We start from the raw sequence: 13,960 nt of genomic DNA, 5'->3' as shown, positions 1-13,960 counted from the left end.
CGTGAAGCAAAAAAAACAAAAAACAAACAATGCTGATGCAGAGGCAATAAATGGTTGTGGTGAGCAGCAGCCGTGGCATCGCACCCTTCCCTCATCAAACAGCACCGCACCACAACGCACCGTGACGACAACGTGCAATGACGACGATTGAGTAGCACACGCAAAACGGCATAAACCTTTCATCCCGCACTCGCTCAAATTTATGCTCTCAGTATGTACTGCCAACGACACGGGGAAGGACACGGAAGGGGACTGTCCTGTCCATCCTCCTTCTGCCCACAACAGACCCTCCCCATCCTCCTCCTCGCTGCGCCCTGGGTGCCGCAAAACGCCGTCAAGCAAAGCCACGTGTATGGAAGTCCCAATGCACAGGGCGGTGCTGGCAGCCACCCATACTCACTCTCCCACACATATCCTCTCCCACAGCTTCCCCACACACAACAAGACAAAAAAATGGAGAAGAAAAGCCTGCAGCACAACGCACGCAAGAGCACAGCTATCCACGTCACACCGCGAAAAAAAAAAAGGCCGCAACAAGAGCGACGGGTCAAATTCAAATCCACGGCGCTGCCCTTTACTTCTCTCTTCCCCGACGAATTGGCGTCTCACACTCACAGTGAGGCACGGCGCACACCATCCGCTCCCCTCCAAGTGCACTCAGCAGGCCGGGGCAGGGCGCCTAGTCACCCTCGTGCCATCGCAATGGGAGAGCAAACAATCGTCGTCGCGGACCATCGATGCCCCTAGCAAAAACAATAAGAAAAAGAAATGAGGGCATTTCAACAGCACAGCTACCAGAGAGACACTCAACGGGACAATTAAGTACTCAGCGCCAGTGAACACCGCAAAGGCAAAAAAAAAAAAAATGAACCGCAGCAATTTCCCCAAAAAAAAAAAAAAAAAAAAAAAAGGTGGGAGTCCAGAAGAAATCCCAAAAATATCATAAAAAAAGGAAAAATTGATTCGGAAAGACGTTTATCTTATGCGCCAAGGAGTACCATACAGTCATGTGTTTGTGTATGCGTATTGCCTGCAACAAGAAAAAAAAATCAAGGAAAAGACTTTACTGTTTCACTGGCAAACACAACATTCTTCACATTTCGTGCGGCATCCGCCCTGTTCTTCCAATCATCGTTTCGTGCATTCCGTGGGACGCACAGCCGCGGAGCCGGCACCGAATTTGGGCAGTAAAAAGCAAACAATAAAAGAAAACACTTCACTCATGACGGTATGTAGCAGACACCCATTAAGTAAAGAAGACAGTAAGAATGCACAGTGGTCCGTCGGCAATACGTCCGGCACAGCTCTCCGCCCTCCATCACCGTACGGTGGTAGCAGCACACACCATCCACAGAAAAGCAAAAAAAGAAAAACACGGCGGCAGGGTGTGGCTGTGTGTGTGGCGCTGCGGGTGTCTGCCCGCCCTGGCCGCAAAGAAAACAAAACAAGAGGGAAAGAAATGTGTGCTCCGCCCCACAGGCCCTCGTCGCACGCCCACACGTCACGGCTCCCTCAGCGCGCCGTTCGTCGCGGCCCCTCCTCATGCGTGCAGCAGGCGAGGCGCACAGGGCCGTCGTCATGAGCGTGTGGGTGGGTGTGCGAGTGGAGCGGTTGGGCGGGAAACACACGGCACCCCTCACAGGAAGAGTGCAGCAACAAACAATTGAAAAGAGGGAAGAGTAGAAAAGAAAAAACGTCCATAGTGATTGCCCCAAAAGCAAAAAAAAAAAAAAAAAAAGAGGAATGGCGGGGGATGAGAGAAAAGAACAAGAAAAGTAAAAAGAAAAAAAAAACAATAATGATATTTTACATCAAACGTAAAGAAAAGCTTTGTTAGAGAAATTCGTTCCTATGGGAATATTATTTCTGTGCGCGGGAGGGCGCAAGTGTCTCACGCGGCAGTCACTCACCCCTCACAGAGCCACAAACCCCCACAGTCCCAACAGAAGAAGCAGCGGCATCACCATTCCGCTCACACGCACAGTGCCGCCATCACCCGTTGCTCCTCCAACGGCATGGGAGTTCGAAGCCGCCGCCCTCTCCACACTTCCCTGCGATGTATTCGCCGGCAATTGCTGTGCAGTGGCAGGTTCCCCCACCGTTGCATTTTGCCCTGCTTTACTTTCTTGTTGAGGCTGCTGCGATGCCGCTTGAACCACTGGAGCTTCAGAAATTTTGCCTGCAATGGACGCTTCTGCATGAGATTCTTCGTTAGAAGACGCTGCTGCACGTGGTTCTTCTTCATAAGGTTCTTCTGCAGGAGGCAACGGCGGAGCAACCACAGACTCTTCTACTTCCTCCTCTTGCTTGTTTCCTTTATAATCCTCCAACGCACTCGGAATGACAAGACTGCTGCCGTTGGCGGCAATGGTGCACACCTCGCCGTACCTCGGGCACTTGATCTTTCCTTCTTGCTTAAAACCATCCAACGTCACTTGGATTTCTCCGCCATCGGGGCAATCACGCCACACGTCAGTGCTGCCGAGGTACTTCACCTTCACTGTGCCCCCATCACACAACACCTGCGCGCACACTCCCTGACGCTTTTATGGCCATCACCGTCCTTCGTCTCCAGTAATTCCGCGTCCAGGCACCACGAGCCACTGCTAGCCAGCGACCAAGGGAGATAATTTACATTTTCGTCCGAGCACGTCCTGTACGTTGTCCCAGACGATATTTCTTGAAATTCCAAAGAAACAACAGGGCAAACGTCCTTATCCGCAGGACTCCCCTTGTCTTCAACAATAGTTGCGGTGCACTTCCCGACGTGACGGCGGTCGGAGGTGCAGCGAAGCGTCTCTGTGTCTTTAGCATCGCAGAACATGTGAGGATACTTGGCGGCAAGATTATCGGTTGTATTGCACTTGTTGACCAGGAGAAGTCGCAGCCACTGCGGCTGCCCCAGCTCATCGGCTCCGCCATGCTCCAATTCACGCGGTAGTATCCCATATCCGCAAACACCGCCATCGTCAGAGCCGTGTAGTAGCCGGCACCAACTGTGGGTGCCATCAGCTCGTCTAGCGCGTGGCGTCCCTTCCAGTGAGGGATGGCTTTTTCCCGAGTGCCACCTTCGTCCTCCAGTTCCATGCCCTCGAGAGACTCACAACCAAAGTGCGCTTTCGTCTTCTCCCGAACGTGCTTCCCTGCCACCATCCTGCGGTGCTTCCCACGCACAATTTTCCTTGTAGTTTCGATGCTGTTTCCTTCAATACTATCTTTACTGAACCCAAGAGCATGCGCAATTTCGTGTGCGGCAACGCGAACGCTCCACGCCGTGTCAGTCATGTACTTTGGATCAAAGTTCATGGCGCCAATGGAGGGGCGAAGATCTCCCCATGTGTTACACGTTGCCGCCCACACAGCCATGCTTTGAGTATTTGACGGCCCAGCAGCAGCGTAAATGATAAAATCAAAATTAGGCACACCACCACTTTTGTGTTCAGTTGGAACCGTAAACCTGTCGCACGGACTTCCCATAGTCCTCGGAACTGGTATCTTCTCAGGAGTGGGTCTCACAAGTAGCCGCTCCGCGTGCAGTTTGACAGCGCCGGGGAGAATCTTTTCAGTGTACAATTGTTTCTTTTCTTCCGTCAAGACGTTTTCTTTTTTGCAGGTTATCTTTTCTCCCAAGATGTTGTCGCACTCAACCCCATCGTTTTCGCAGTACGTATTTTTCCTGTACATGCTCTTCAAACCCTCCGTGAACACCCCGATGCGGATCGGCTCCCAGCCACTGTCGTCATCCTGTGCTGCGACGGTGTACGCCTGCATTCCGCCTTGTCCCTTGTGCGGGACCTCACGTACAACCGCAGTCCGCAGTGGGCCGCTCCTCCCAATCATCTCGTCCAATCCACGGCGGTGCTGCAGAGCGGGTGCAGCGGCAATACACCCAATGGCGCAGTACATCAGCAGCAACACCAGCAATGGAAGTGGCGGCGTGGCATGGCGAGGCTGGCGCATGGCTTGAGGTAAATGCATTTCTTGCTTTCGTGTGAGCAGCAGTAGTAGCAGTGCAGCGTGGCTGCGGGAGGCGGGAGGCAAAGGAAAAAGAGAAAGAAAAGAAATAAAACAATTTATTGCCAGTGATGCGTCAGGATGCGGCACACGCAGCGGAGTAACAGGAGACCACAGAGGCGGCCATACACACCGCGTGCGCACCGACTCCATCAATGGGAGAAACCGTCAACCCGTCGTCGACTGAGCGTCCATCACCGTCGCACACATTCCTTATCGGCCGCAGCGCTCCCTGCACGCGGAGTTTTTGGTCTGCTCTCTTCGTGGTGTTGCAATATTTGTGTGACCGTCCACCAACCTGCCACCACTTGCACAGCGTCAGTTCCGGGTGCAGGATCATCGCACAGCGCTCTCTCTTTCTCTCCCAGCTGCTCATATCATATGGCATCACCGCACGGCAGCCCCATCGTGATGCGCAGCCCTGAAGCGGGGGTGCAAATATATTTTTACTCTTTCTCTCAGGATTCTCAAAAACAAGCGTAACGGCATTGCAATCGTCATGACTGTTTCTCCCCGCACTGACACTGACCGGGAGACTACTGTGAACGCACTGCGTGGGAGTCACCATTTCCGCCGTTGCTCTCTTCAGCGGCCCACGAACACACCGGCCGTTCCAACACGGTGGATATGAGCGTTGCCAAATACAGCCACAAGCACCAACACACCAACCCCCACAGTGCCCTCCGTGACCATCCGCAGCGTGCGTGCGTGCGTTCTAAGACTTCACACCACTTCACAGCGTCTGCGTTATGCCTTGTGTGCATGTGTTTGTCAGCGCCCATACTTGCAGAGCAGCTGTGCGCCACAAGAGAGTCAGAAGAAAGCAACGGCAGAGAGAGGCAGATAGCACACACGCAAATTACTCATATCATCACACAAACACACACACACACGCAGCCCGCGGAATGGGTGCTCTCAACCACAAAACAATGAAAAACAAAACAAAAAGCCGAAGCGTGGGACGACCAGCGCACACACTCTCATTGCTCCCGTAAAGCAAAACACACACACAGGGAGAGAGAGAGAGGTCGCCCACTCAATGCAATAAAAACAAACAGAAACAGTTACGGTGCTCCGCCCATGCAGCCAGGCAGGACGGCAGCGGTGCGTGTGGTGCAAAAGAGAGCACCAACGGGACTGCATGGGTGTGCATGCAATATATACAATGGGCACATTATGTGTGTGCTTCGTGGGATGAGGTGAGGGCGAGAGTCCATGCAAGGGGACACACACAGAGAGTGAGAGAGAAGGACGAGTGTGTGTGCGGGCGGTGCATGGCGCTCTCTCCCTCACTCTCACGCGGCCACCACAGCAGCAGCCGCAGCAGCACACGCAACAAAAAGAAGAAGCAAAAGAGGGGAGGTGGTGTGGGGGACCGCAGTGATGCCGTCACTGTTTTGTGCATTCGTCGTATCAGTTGTGTTGGCGGTTACTGTCGTTGCTTTTGTATCTTCCCCAGTCCCTTCTGAGCCTTTTTCTTGGTGGCTTTGTGGTGTGGCTGCAGTCGCAGGCGGTGGAACGTTTTTTTCGCCTTCACTCGTGGTGACTTCGCCATCCTGTTCGCGGGAATCAACACCGTCTTCTGGAGGTGGTGAAGGATTTCCTCCCGGAACTCCCGCAGGCACTGTGTTCTCTCCATTAACCGTTGTGAGTGTGTTCTCTGCTGCGGGTGCACTTTTGTCGGTTTCCTTCTTTTCTTCGATCTTCGTTTGCGTGGGATTGGCACTTGATTCCCGACTGCCGGGAGGAGGAATTTCCCCTGCAGATACAATTGACTGGCGTGTTTGCTGCTCGCTGCCACTTAAATTCTTTTCCCCGGAATTTTGGTCTAGTGCAATTGTTACTTCTTGATCACCCTGCCCTTCTGTTCTTGTTTTTTCGCCATCTTCCGCCCCTGCACCTTCGTCATTCTCTTCACTAACTTCTTCTTCATCTTCCTCCTCTTCCTCTTCTTCTACTTGCTCAATCCCGTCCTCTTCTTCTTCCTCCTCTTTCTTTTCCTGCTCTTCATCCTTCTTTTCACCAACATCTCCAACTTCTCGCGTTTGTTCCTTGCCTTTCTTCTCTGCATCTGCCGTTCCTGGTGCTAATTGTGTTCCAGTTCGTAGTGGCGTCTCCGCCTTCTTTTCTTCTTGCACCGATAATCCTGCTGCTTGTAAGGCCTCCAATTGACCGCTTTGGCCACCTCCTCCAGCGCCACCAATGGTCTCTTTTTCACTTTTAGGGGTATTGCGGTCTTCGGACTGAGAAGCCGGAGGAACTGGAGTTGGTTCAGAACACTCACCACCGTCGGCACCGCACCACAGCACGCAGAGGGCACACACCAGCAGCACACGGCCAGTCATCATCATCGCCATCACTCCTGTCACTTGCGTGCAGCCTTCAGCAGAAAACAAATCCCCGTCATCGCAATGCAAAAGCAAAAGGGAGAGACGCTTCACAAAGCCACGACCAGCCACGGCACAGTAACACATCTCAGCATCCCGGCGCGCACACCATGAGGCAAATAAAATCAGTGGGAGAGCAAAAAGCGCAGACACACACAGCCCCGCAGCAAGTAAACAGCAAGAAAAACACAAAAAAGTAAAAACAAAACAAGAGCAAACAAACACCAATAAATTTAACACAGTAAAAACAAGAAAGAAAAGAAACTGCACCGAATGGCTCCAGTGCGCATGCACCCATCCTCAAATGTGTGTCCACATAAACAGTTGTCTCCGTGTTGTGCATATGAGTGTGTTCGGGATGCGTGACAATTAGCGGATACAGGAAGCAGCAACATGAAGCACACATCAGGGCAGTGGAAGCAAGCAAAGCAAAGCACAATCATCATAATTACTCTTACTTTATACATCGGAACACAGTAGAGATGCACATGTCCCCGTGGCTGAGTGCTGGCACGCACAGCCAACGCTCCCTTTCAGTCCACAGCGGTGTACGCCAGCGCGGATACGGCGAGCAGCAGCGGGGCACACACCCACGCGGAGCTGCTGAGGCTGCCGTCGATTTCGCGAAGACGTGACGGTGCGCGGGTGGTCTTCGTGGTTGACGCCTCTGTAGTCGTAGTACTTGGTGCCTTTGTTGTAGTGGTGGTCGTATTTGGCATTTTCATTTTCTCTTCTGATATCTGTGCCTTATGATTCTCATCACCTCGTGTTTTTTACTGCGCCTTTTATTTTGTGCATCTGACATACCGGTCGCACCTTGCGTGTGTGTGGAGACCGAGTTGCCAAACCTGCTGGCTCTGGATTATCGCTAGCCGAATTCAGTGTCTCTGGCGGAACTCGTGTCTGTCCAGTGATGGCTGTGCCTGCTTCCTTTGGAAAGAAGGTCCTTGATTTCTCAAACCCTCCTCACTGTCTCTCCCACTCTCTGTCTGTGGCCCACCGGTCTCCCCACCATATGGCTGTAATGCACCAGGCGTATTTCTGTAGGATCCGCTTTCCCTAGTTCAGGGCTGGGAGGACGGCTGTTATCATTATTATCGTCTCCTGTCGCCGTCACGCACACGGACGAGCAGCCGCAGCACAAGAGAGCAGGCACCAACGCGGCGCAGCATCGTCACCATCGCAGTCATCATCGCCCGTAGTGGAGTCGCTGGTGTCAGTCAGCTGATCGGTGAGACGGAAAGGAAAAGAATGGAACGAGAGGGAGAGGGACGGAGCACAGCGGATACAGCGAGAGAGCGCAGACAACATGAGGAGAGGGCAGCAGGCCCAGCCGCACAGTTCACACACCACGAGACGGCATCCACGCAAGGAAGGCACACAACGCCAGCAGCCCCCCACCATGCAGGAGAAGAAGACATCCACCACCATCTCCCCCAGCTCATTCCCGCAGCCCCAGGGAAATGGCCACAACCCCGCGGCCACCACACAACGCACACGGAGCAAGCGAACCCTCATCCATCCATGACGCGGCACAAAAACTTCCTGCCATCCCACCCTCCATGGGACACGGAGCCCAACTCAGCGCAGTCACACGCGGTGCATCACACCCGCAGGAAAATAGACTCGGGCTGCGCGCTCCCTCTCTCCCTCCTCCTCATGGCCACGGAAGAAGACAACAGCCGCCACACGCAACTGCCAGCATGCACTGCAAAAGAAGCATTCAAATCCACTGCAATGTGCAACTTGTGTGTGTGTGTGGTTGTGTGTGCCTGCAGAAACACAAAGCAAAGACGTAGAAAAGAGGGAGCAGAGTATGCGGAGAGACGCACAAAAATGCACAGCGGAGACGCATAACGGAAACAACAAGAAGGCCGCTCAAACTAATGATTGGACTGCAGCCCAAGCAGTGGCAATTCACACAATATTTATTGAAAACAAAAAAACGTCCCCCTTCGTCTTATATAAACCCCATCACACAAAATAATTATAAATGAAAAAGAAATCGTCCATTACTGTTCCACACAAAATAAGAAAAAAATCCTGGCAGTCGTGTGGCCACACCAAACTGTCTGTATGTATTTTGCCCGCAAAATAAAATTAAAAAGATGGTTACGTGTGCTTCAGCCGTCTGACCCTCCATGTGTCCGCACATCGTTTATATTTCATGGGGTCATCTGCGTGTTGCTGCTCCCCTCAGCCCTTTCATCGGCGTGTGAGTGCGGCCCGCAGAGCACAGTCACTCGTGTGTGTGGGGAATGAGAGAAGCACGCAGACATGACGGGAGTCGCGTCTCTCCATCGGGAGAGTGAGCGCAGCAAAAGAAAAAGAAATCATCGGAGGGGAGAGAAATGCTCGCGAGGCCGACACCGAAGGGTGCGCCAGCGCATGAAATAAACACGCAAAGCAAAACAAATCCTTAAATAAAAACACGGCGGCAGGGTGTGGCTGTGTGTGTGTGGCGCTGCGGGTGTCTGCCCGCCCTGGCCGCAAAAACAAAACAAGAGGGAAAGAAATGTGTGCTCCGCCCCACAGGCCCTCGCCGCACGCCCACACGTCACGGCTCCCTCAGCGCGCCGTTCGTCGCGGCCCCTCCTCATGCGTGCAGCAGGCGAGGCGCACAGGGCCGTCGTCATGGGCGTGTCGGTGGGTGTGCGAGTGGAGCAGTCGGGCGGGAAACACACGGCACCCCTCACAGGAAGAGTGCAGAAGAAACAATTGAAAGAGGGAAGAGTAGAAAAGAAAAAAGTCCATAGTGATTGCTCCAAAAGCAAAAAAAAAGGGAATAAAAGAGGAATGAGGGAAATGAGAGAAAAGAAACAATAAAACGTAAAAACAAAAACAAAACGCAAAAAAAAACAGGGAATAAAATAAATGCTATTTGAGAAGGGAAATAAATTATCACGTGTATTTTTTGTGCTCGGGAGGTCGCAAGTGTCCCACGCGGCAGCCAGTCACTCCTCACAGAGCCGCAAACACCCACAGTCCCAACTGAAGAAGCAGCGATGGCAGCAGTCCGCTCCCACGCACAGTGCCGGCATCGCTGTTATTCCTCTGCGACACATTTCCGAGGCTGCTGCTGAGTGCCGCAGCCCTTACTTCGCCGTCCTGTGCATGGATGTCCTCCCGTTTCTGCCCATCCGTCCCTCCCACCGTCTCTCCATTCTCACCAGAGCGCGCACCAACCTCAGTTGTATCTGCGGGGTCAACTTGAGCCACGTTCGTAGCGGTAGGAGCGTTTGGATCTGCTGTGTCGGGGGTATCCACAGGAGTTTGGGGCGGTGTGTCTCCCTGCACCGCACCTCCAGCTTCCGCTCCCACCGTTGGATCACCATCGGATGGAGAAGCGACATCCACATTTTTGTTTCCACCGGAAGATGTTCCTAAAGGCAGCCGAATTACGGATTGCTCTTTTCCTAAGGAAGTCGTTGCAGTGGACGGTGCTGATGTGGACGTGCTGCCACCGCCCGCACCCTCATTTCCATTCAACAATTTAGGCCCCGACGGCGGTTGCCCGGCAGGAGAGGACTGCGACAGGGTTCCTTGGGCATTGTCAGATACCACAGGTGGAATGAGGACTTTATTTGGGTTGAGGGCGCCAATCTCCTCGAGAGTCAAAGGACGGTTGTACAGCAGGAGATTCGTCACGGTCACGGACACGTCTTGGATCCCTGCGCCGCCCGCACTGCGTTCGTCCCCTCCAATGTAGAAGTGCGAGATCTCGTTCGATTCCGTCACTTTCAATTCACATTGCGCATCCCCACCCACGCGCTCACCATCGACGTACGCGGAACCCTGGGTGCCGTTCCGTAGCAAAATTACGACGTGTTTTTTTTTCGCTTTCTCCCAAGTGCGGCTTTGATCCTCAGGGTTTTCGCCACCGCAAGACAACTCCCACTTACCTCCGCTGTTGTACGACAGTCCCAGGAGTACAGTCTTCCCATCGTCATTCATATTCACACCCATCAAAGGAATGCGGGTATCTCCCTCCTGCGGCGCACCGTCGATGGACACCGTCGCCACAAGAGTGAAGTTGTAGTTCGCAAAGTGGTACAGCTGATTCTCCCCCTGCCTGCCAATGGGCCACTCCGCCCACGCTCCCTGGAACTTCACACTGCCTTCATGCAATGTTGCCTTCTTACCCCCATCATCATTGTTCTTCACTGTGGCGTTCACCCCGAGGTACTCGTCCCTCCATGTGCCATCAGAGAAGTTGTCCGACAGAAAGCCAACCAGCCCATCCGTGATCTTAACAGTAGGGCTGCAGGCATTTTCAGGTGAGGTACTCTCCACAGCACTTTTAGAAGGGCACATCTTGGAGACACGGTCGTCCACTTTCTTCCACGTCGCCAGCACATCCTTCACACGCTGCAGCTGCTCAGTCAGAACCACAGACCAAAGACTGTGTGATGGTTTCTCCCCATCGTCCTTCTTCTTCTCGTAAAGTACAATAAGCTCATCCTTCTTATCTCCACTTCCAGCACCTTTGTACAACAGGGAGCTGGTGGCAACGTCCTTGTCTTCACCGGATACCGGCCCAATATCAAAAATGTGCGTATTGTCCGTCAGCCAAAGATGGAGTTCACCGTTTTCTTTTTTACCGTCCTTAATTGAATACACCGGCAGAGTAACAAGCATCACCTTTTTCTTATCATCAACACCGCCAATTGTCGCTGTGATGAACCCGCTTCTGACGGCCTTTGCGCCCTGTTTGTTGCCCCACACGCGCGAGAGTGTCCCGAGTGCCTCCGTCCACGAATCCCCCTTGTCACCGGTCTCGTACACCCTGCGGCGGCCATCATCACACGCAGTCATCATGATGAGTTTTTTGCCCTTCCACTCCACGACGGAGGGATCACTGCAGCCACCGTCAGACATCCCCTTCGATAGCATCCAACTCTTAGTGCTACTCGAGGAGGATATGATTAGTGAGACGGCCTTTTCATCGTTTTGTGCTTCACCCTTCTTCGTGCCTTCCAATGGGAACACAAGCGTGCCGTCCCCCATATGAACACCCGATCCACCGCCGCCTATCAGATGCGTCAAGCATTTGTGTTCATCAGCAGCAAAGGCGCCGACCAGTCGCTGGTTCTCATTCCATTGGATTCTTTTCTCACCGCCGCTTTCATCACTGACGTTCCCTTGCACCAGCAATAATCCCCAGTCGTCTGCTCCGCCATCCTCCTGACCAGTGGCAGCTGTCTGGCTGTATTTTCCAACAAGCATGTAAATATCATTTCCCTGCACGACCGTTGTTGGTCGGCTCACATCTATTCTCTTCTTTGGGTCTTCGGAACCGTCTTCCTCCAAAACTTGTGTCTTATCTTTCACTCCATTTAGCAGTTCCACCGGTGTGTCAGCATTATCTTTCGTGATAATTTGGGATGCAATGCCAGTAAAGCTGCCTTGACCCTCCTTCTTCTTGCACTGCGCCTCGGCAACGGCAAATATGTCACTCCCCACTTTTAGAAGGCCGGGAACACCCAACGACTCCACAGTTACACCCTCCTCATCCTTGACGTCCTTCCATTTATAATTTGGACCAGATGACTGCTCCGCAGCTTCCGCAGCACCACCAGTGTTGCAGCACATCATCACAACAATGAGGAGCAGCACCGCAGAGCAGAAGAGGTGCCGCGACATGTTGGGTCTCTGCGGCTCACTCTCTCTTCCTTCCCTCCTCCTTCCGCTGGATCCGGTCACGCGGCGACGGTTGTGTGTGCGGGGTGCCTTCACAGCAGCAACACGTGAGAGCATATAAATATGTGTGTGGGCGGTGTGTGTGTGCTGTTGGTCTTTCAGAGCCTTCGAATTTCACAGCAGCTATTAGCGTTTAGCCTTACTTCCTTTCCTTATTGTGTGTGAGAAAGAGAGAGAAAAGGAAAAAGGAGTGAAACAGTGAGCACGGCCGCCCCTCCACAATGAGTGGCATCATCATCCCCAACGCAGTCATTCCCAACAACAACAACTGAAATGCACACAGACACACGGAGCAGGAGATGGATGAACAGTGCGCCGGGAACACACAGCAACTTCCACCACCAGCAGTAAAAGCCACAGCGGGTGTGATATTCGTCACGCGTCAGCACACACCGAGAAACGCCCACACACGCTGCCGCCAGTCGTTTTACTGTTGTCTCTCCCCACAACATAACCCCGCACAGCCGGAGAATCCTCCGTCGGTGCATGTACAGCGAGAGGAACACTTCGGCACGTGTAGCTGCTGGGCAAGAATCCATGCGCACTTATCCCAGGCACCCTTAATGCCACACCACGCTAGCCAAATGCTGCACGCCAAGATAATCATGCCCTTAGCATTGAAACAAAACAAATTTCGGTGTTCTGTCATCCCTCCTCACAATGGCCTCAGAAAAATCTTGTACGTGAGTCCTCAGCGTTCACGCCGCTCCATAGCGTGTGCAGCATGGCGTGTGCCAGTGTGTTTGTCAGCTTCTATAATTGCAGAGCAGCTGTGCGGCCCAATAGAGCCAGAAGAAAGCAGCGGATAGCACACACGCAAATTACTCATATCATCACACACACACACACACACGCAGCCCGCGGAATGGGTGCTCCCAACCACAAAACAATGAAAAAGAAAACAAAAAGCCGAAGCGTGGGACGACCAGCGCACACACTCTCATTGCTCCCGTAAAGCAAAACACACACACAGGGAGAGAGAGAGAGAGGTCGCCCACTCAATGCAATAAAAAGAAAACAGAAACAGTTACGGTGCTCCGCCCATGCAGCCAGGCAGGACGGCAGCGGTGCGTGTCGTGCAAAAGAGAGCACCAACGGGCCTGCATGGGTGTGCATGCATATATACAATGGGCACATTATGTGTGTGCTTCGTGGGATGAGGTGAGGGCGAGAGTCCATGCAAGGGGACACACACACAGAGAGTGAGTGAAAGACGAGTGTGTGTGCGGGCGGTGCATGGCTCTCTCTCTCCCTCACTCTCACGCGGTCACCACCGCAGCAGCCGCACACGCAACAACAAGAAGAAGAAGAAAAAGAGGGGAGGTGCTGTGGAAGACAGCGGTGCTGCCGTCACTGTCGCCAGTCGTCGCCGTTGTGGTTTTCGTAGCTGTGGCTTCGACTGATGTTTCTTTCGGATTGGCTTCTTTATTTTCATTTTGTTTTTCTTCTGCTGTCCCTGCACCATCAGCTGCTGGATCATTGTTCGGGATGCCCTCTTCAGTGCTCTTTTCAGATTCGTTATTGTCAGCATCACCGTTTGCCGTGGGTGATGGTGGCCTGGATTCTGCATGGTCGCCAGATGGTTCATTCTGTTGATTGTCTGATATTTCGGCACCGCTGTTTGTTTGTGAATGGTTGTTTGACTCAATGCCGTCTTGGGGTTGTTGTAACTGTTGCATGATCACGGTATCTTCAGGTTTGGAATGACCGTTCGTTTCTGGCTGGTGCTGAACCTCCTGCTGGAATTCCAATTGTTATCCGTGCCTCTTCTGCTGTTTTTGTCAGTAGTGGGCGGTGGTTGTACTGTTTTGATTTCTTTCTTTTTCGTTTGACTCTCAGGTATCCCTGTGAGTGCTTTA

The 13,960-nt window shown here is 52.8% G+C and overlaps 4 protein-coding genes and 3 pseudogenes across 4 annotated transcripts, besides 11 other annotated features; 2 read left to right on the top strand and 5 right to left on the bottom strand.

Moving 5' to 3' along the window:
* Positions 1 to 1,591: a sequence feature (heterozygous, non-Esmeraldo-like haplotype).
* Positions 887 to 910: a microsatellite.
* Positions 983 to 1,582, top strand: Tc00.1047053504031.11 (uncharacterized protein; the record flags this gene model as incomplete). The annotated part of the gene is made up of 1 exon (XM_802651.1): positions 983 to 1,582. One exon carries the CDS (start codon positions 983 to 985, stop codon positions 1,580 to 1,582), a length of 600 nt encoding a protein of 199 aa, XP_807744.1.
* Positions 1,592 to 2,318: a sequence feature (areas merged during assembly that could not be assigned to a particular haplotype. This can correspond to areas where the two haplotypes were merged or to regions with more than two copies in the genome that were merged during assembly.).
* Positions 1,714 to 1,799: a sequence feature (A-rich).
* Tc00.1047053504031.20 lies at positions 2,167 to 3,978 on the bottom strand (annotated as a pseudogene).
* Positions 2,319 to 2,421: a sequence feature (heterozygous, Esmeraldo-like haplotype).
* Positions 2,422 to 5,869: a sequence feature (areas not merged during assembly with more than two copies in the genome that could not be assigned to a particular haplotype).
* Positions 5,310 to 6,371, bottom strand: Tc00.1047053504031.30 (mucin-associated surface protein (MASP), putative; the record flags this gene model as incomplete). The annotated part of the gene is made up of 1 exon (XM_802648.1): positions 5,310 to 6,371. The coding sequence occupies one exon, from the start codon at positions 6,369 to 6,371 to the stop codon at positions 5,310 to 5,312; it is 1,062 nt and encodes a 353-aa protein (XP_807741.1).
* Positions 5,870 to 6,960: a sequence feature (haploid, Esmeraldo-like haplotype).
* Positions 5,936 to 6,032: a sequence feature (CT-rich).
* Positions 6,574 to 6,665: a sequence feature (A-rich).
* On the bottom strand, positions 6,935 to 7,594 carry Tc00.1047053504031.35 (annotated as a pseudogene).
* Positions 6,961 to 13,960: a sequence feature (areas not merged during assembly with more than two copies in the genome that could not be assigned to a particular haplotype).
* Positions 7,653 to 8,258, top strand: Tc00.1047053504031.40 (uncharacterized protein; the record flags this gene model as incomplete). The annotated part of the gene is made up of 1 exon (XM_802649.1): positions 7,653 to 8,258. One exon carries the CDS (start codon positions 7,653 to 7,655, stop codon positions 8,256 to 8,258), a length of 606 nt encoding a protein of 201 aa, XP_807742.1.
* Positions 9,168 to 9,276: a sequence feature (A-rich).
* On the bottom strand, positions 9,363 to 12,158 carry Tc00.1047053504031.50 (trans-sialidase, putative; the record flags this gene model as incomplete). The annotated part of the gene is made up of 1 exon (XM_802650.1): positions 9,363 to 12,158. The coding sequence occupies one exon, from the start codon at positions 12,156 to 12,158 to the stop codon at positions 9,363 to 9,365; it is 2,796 nt and encodes a 931-aa protein (XP_807743.1).
* Positions 13,361 to 13,960, bottom strand: Tc00.1047053504031.60 (annotated as a pseudogene).

This window comes from Trypanosoma cruzi, genomic scaffold, assembly GCF_000209065.1.
Source record: "Trypanosoma cruzi strain CL Brener 1047053517039 genomic scaffold, whole genome shotgun sequence".
Classification (NCBI taxonomy): domain Eukaryota; phylum Euglenozoa; class Kinetoplastea; order Trypanosomatida; family Trypanosomatidae; genus Trypanosoma; species Trypanosoma cruzi.
The sequence above is the reverse complement of the archived record's forward strand: the minus strand, read 5'-3'. Positions and strand labels throughout refer to the sequence as shown.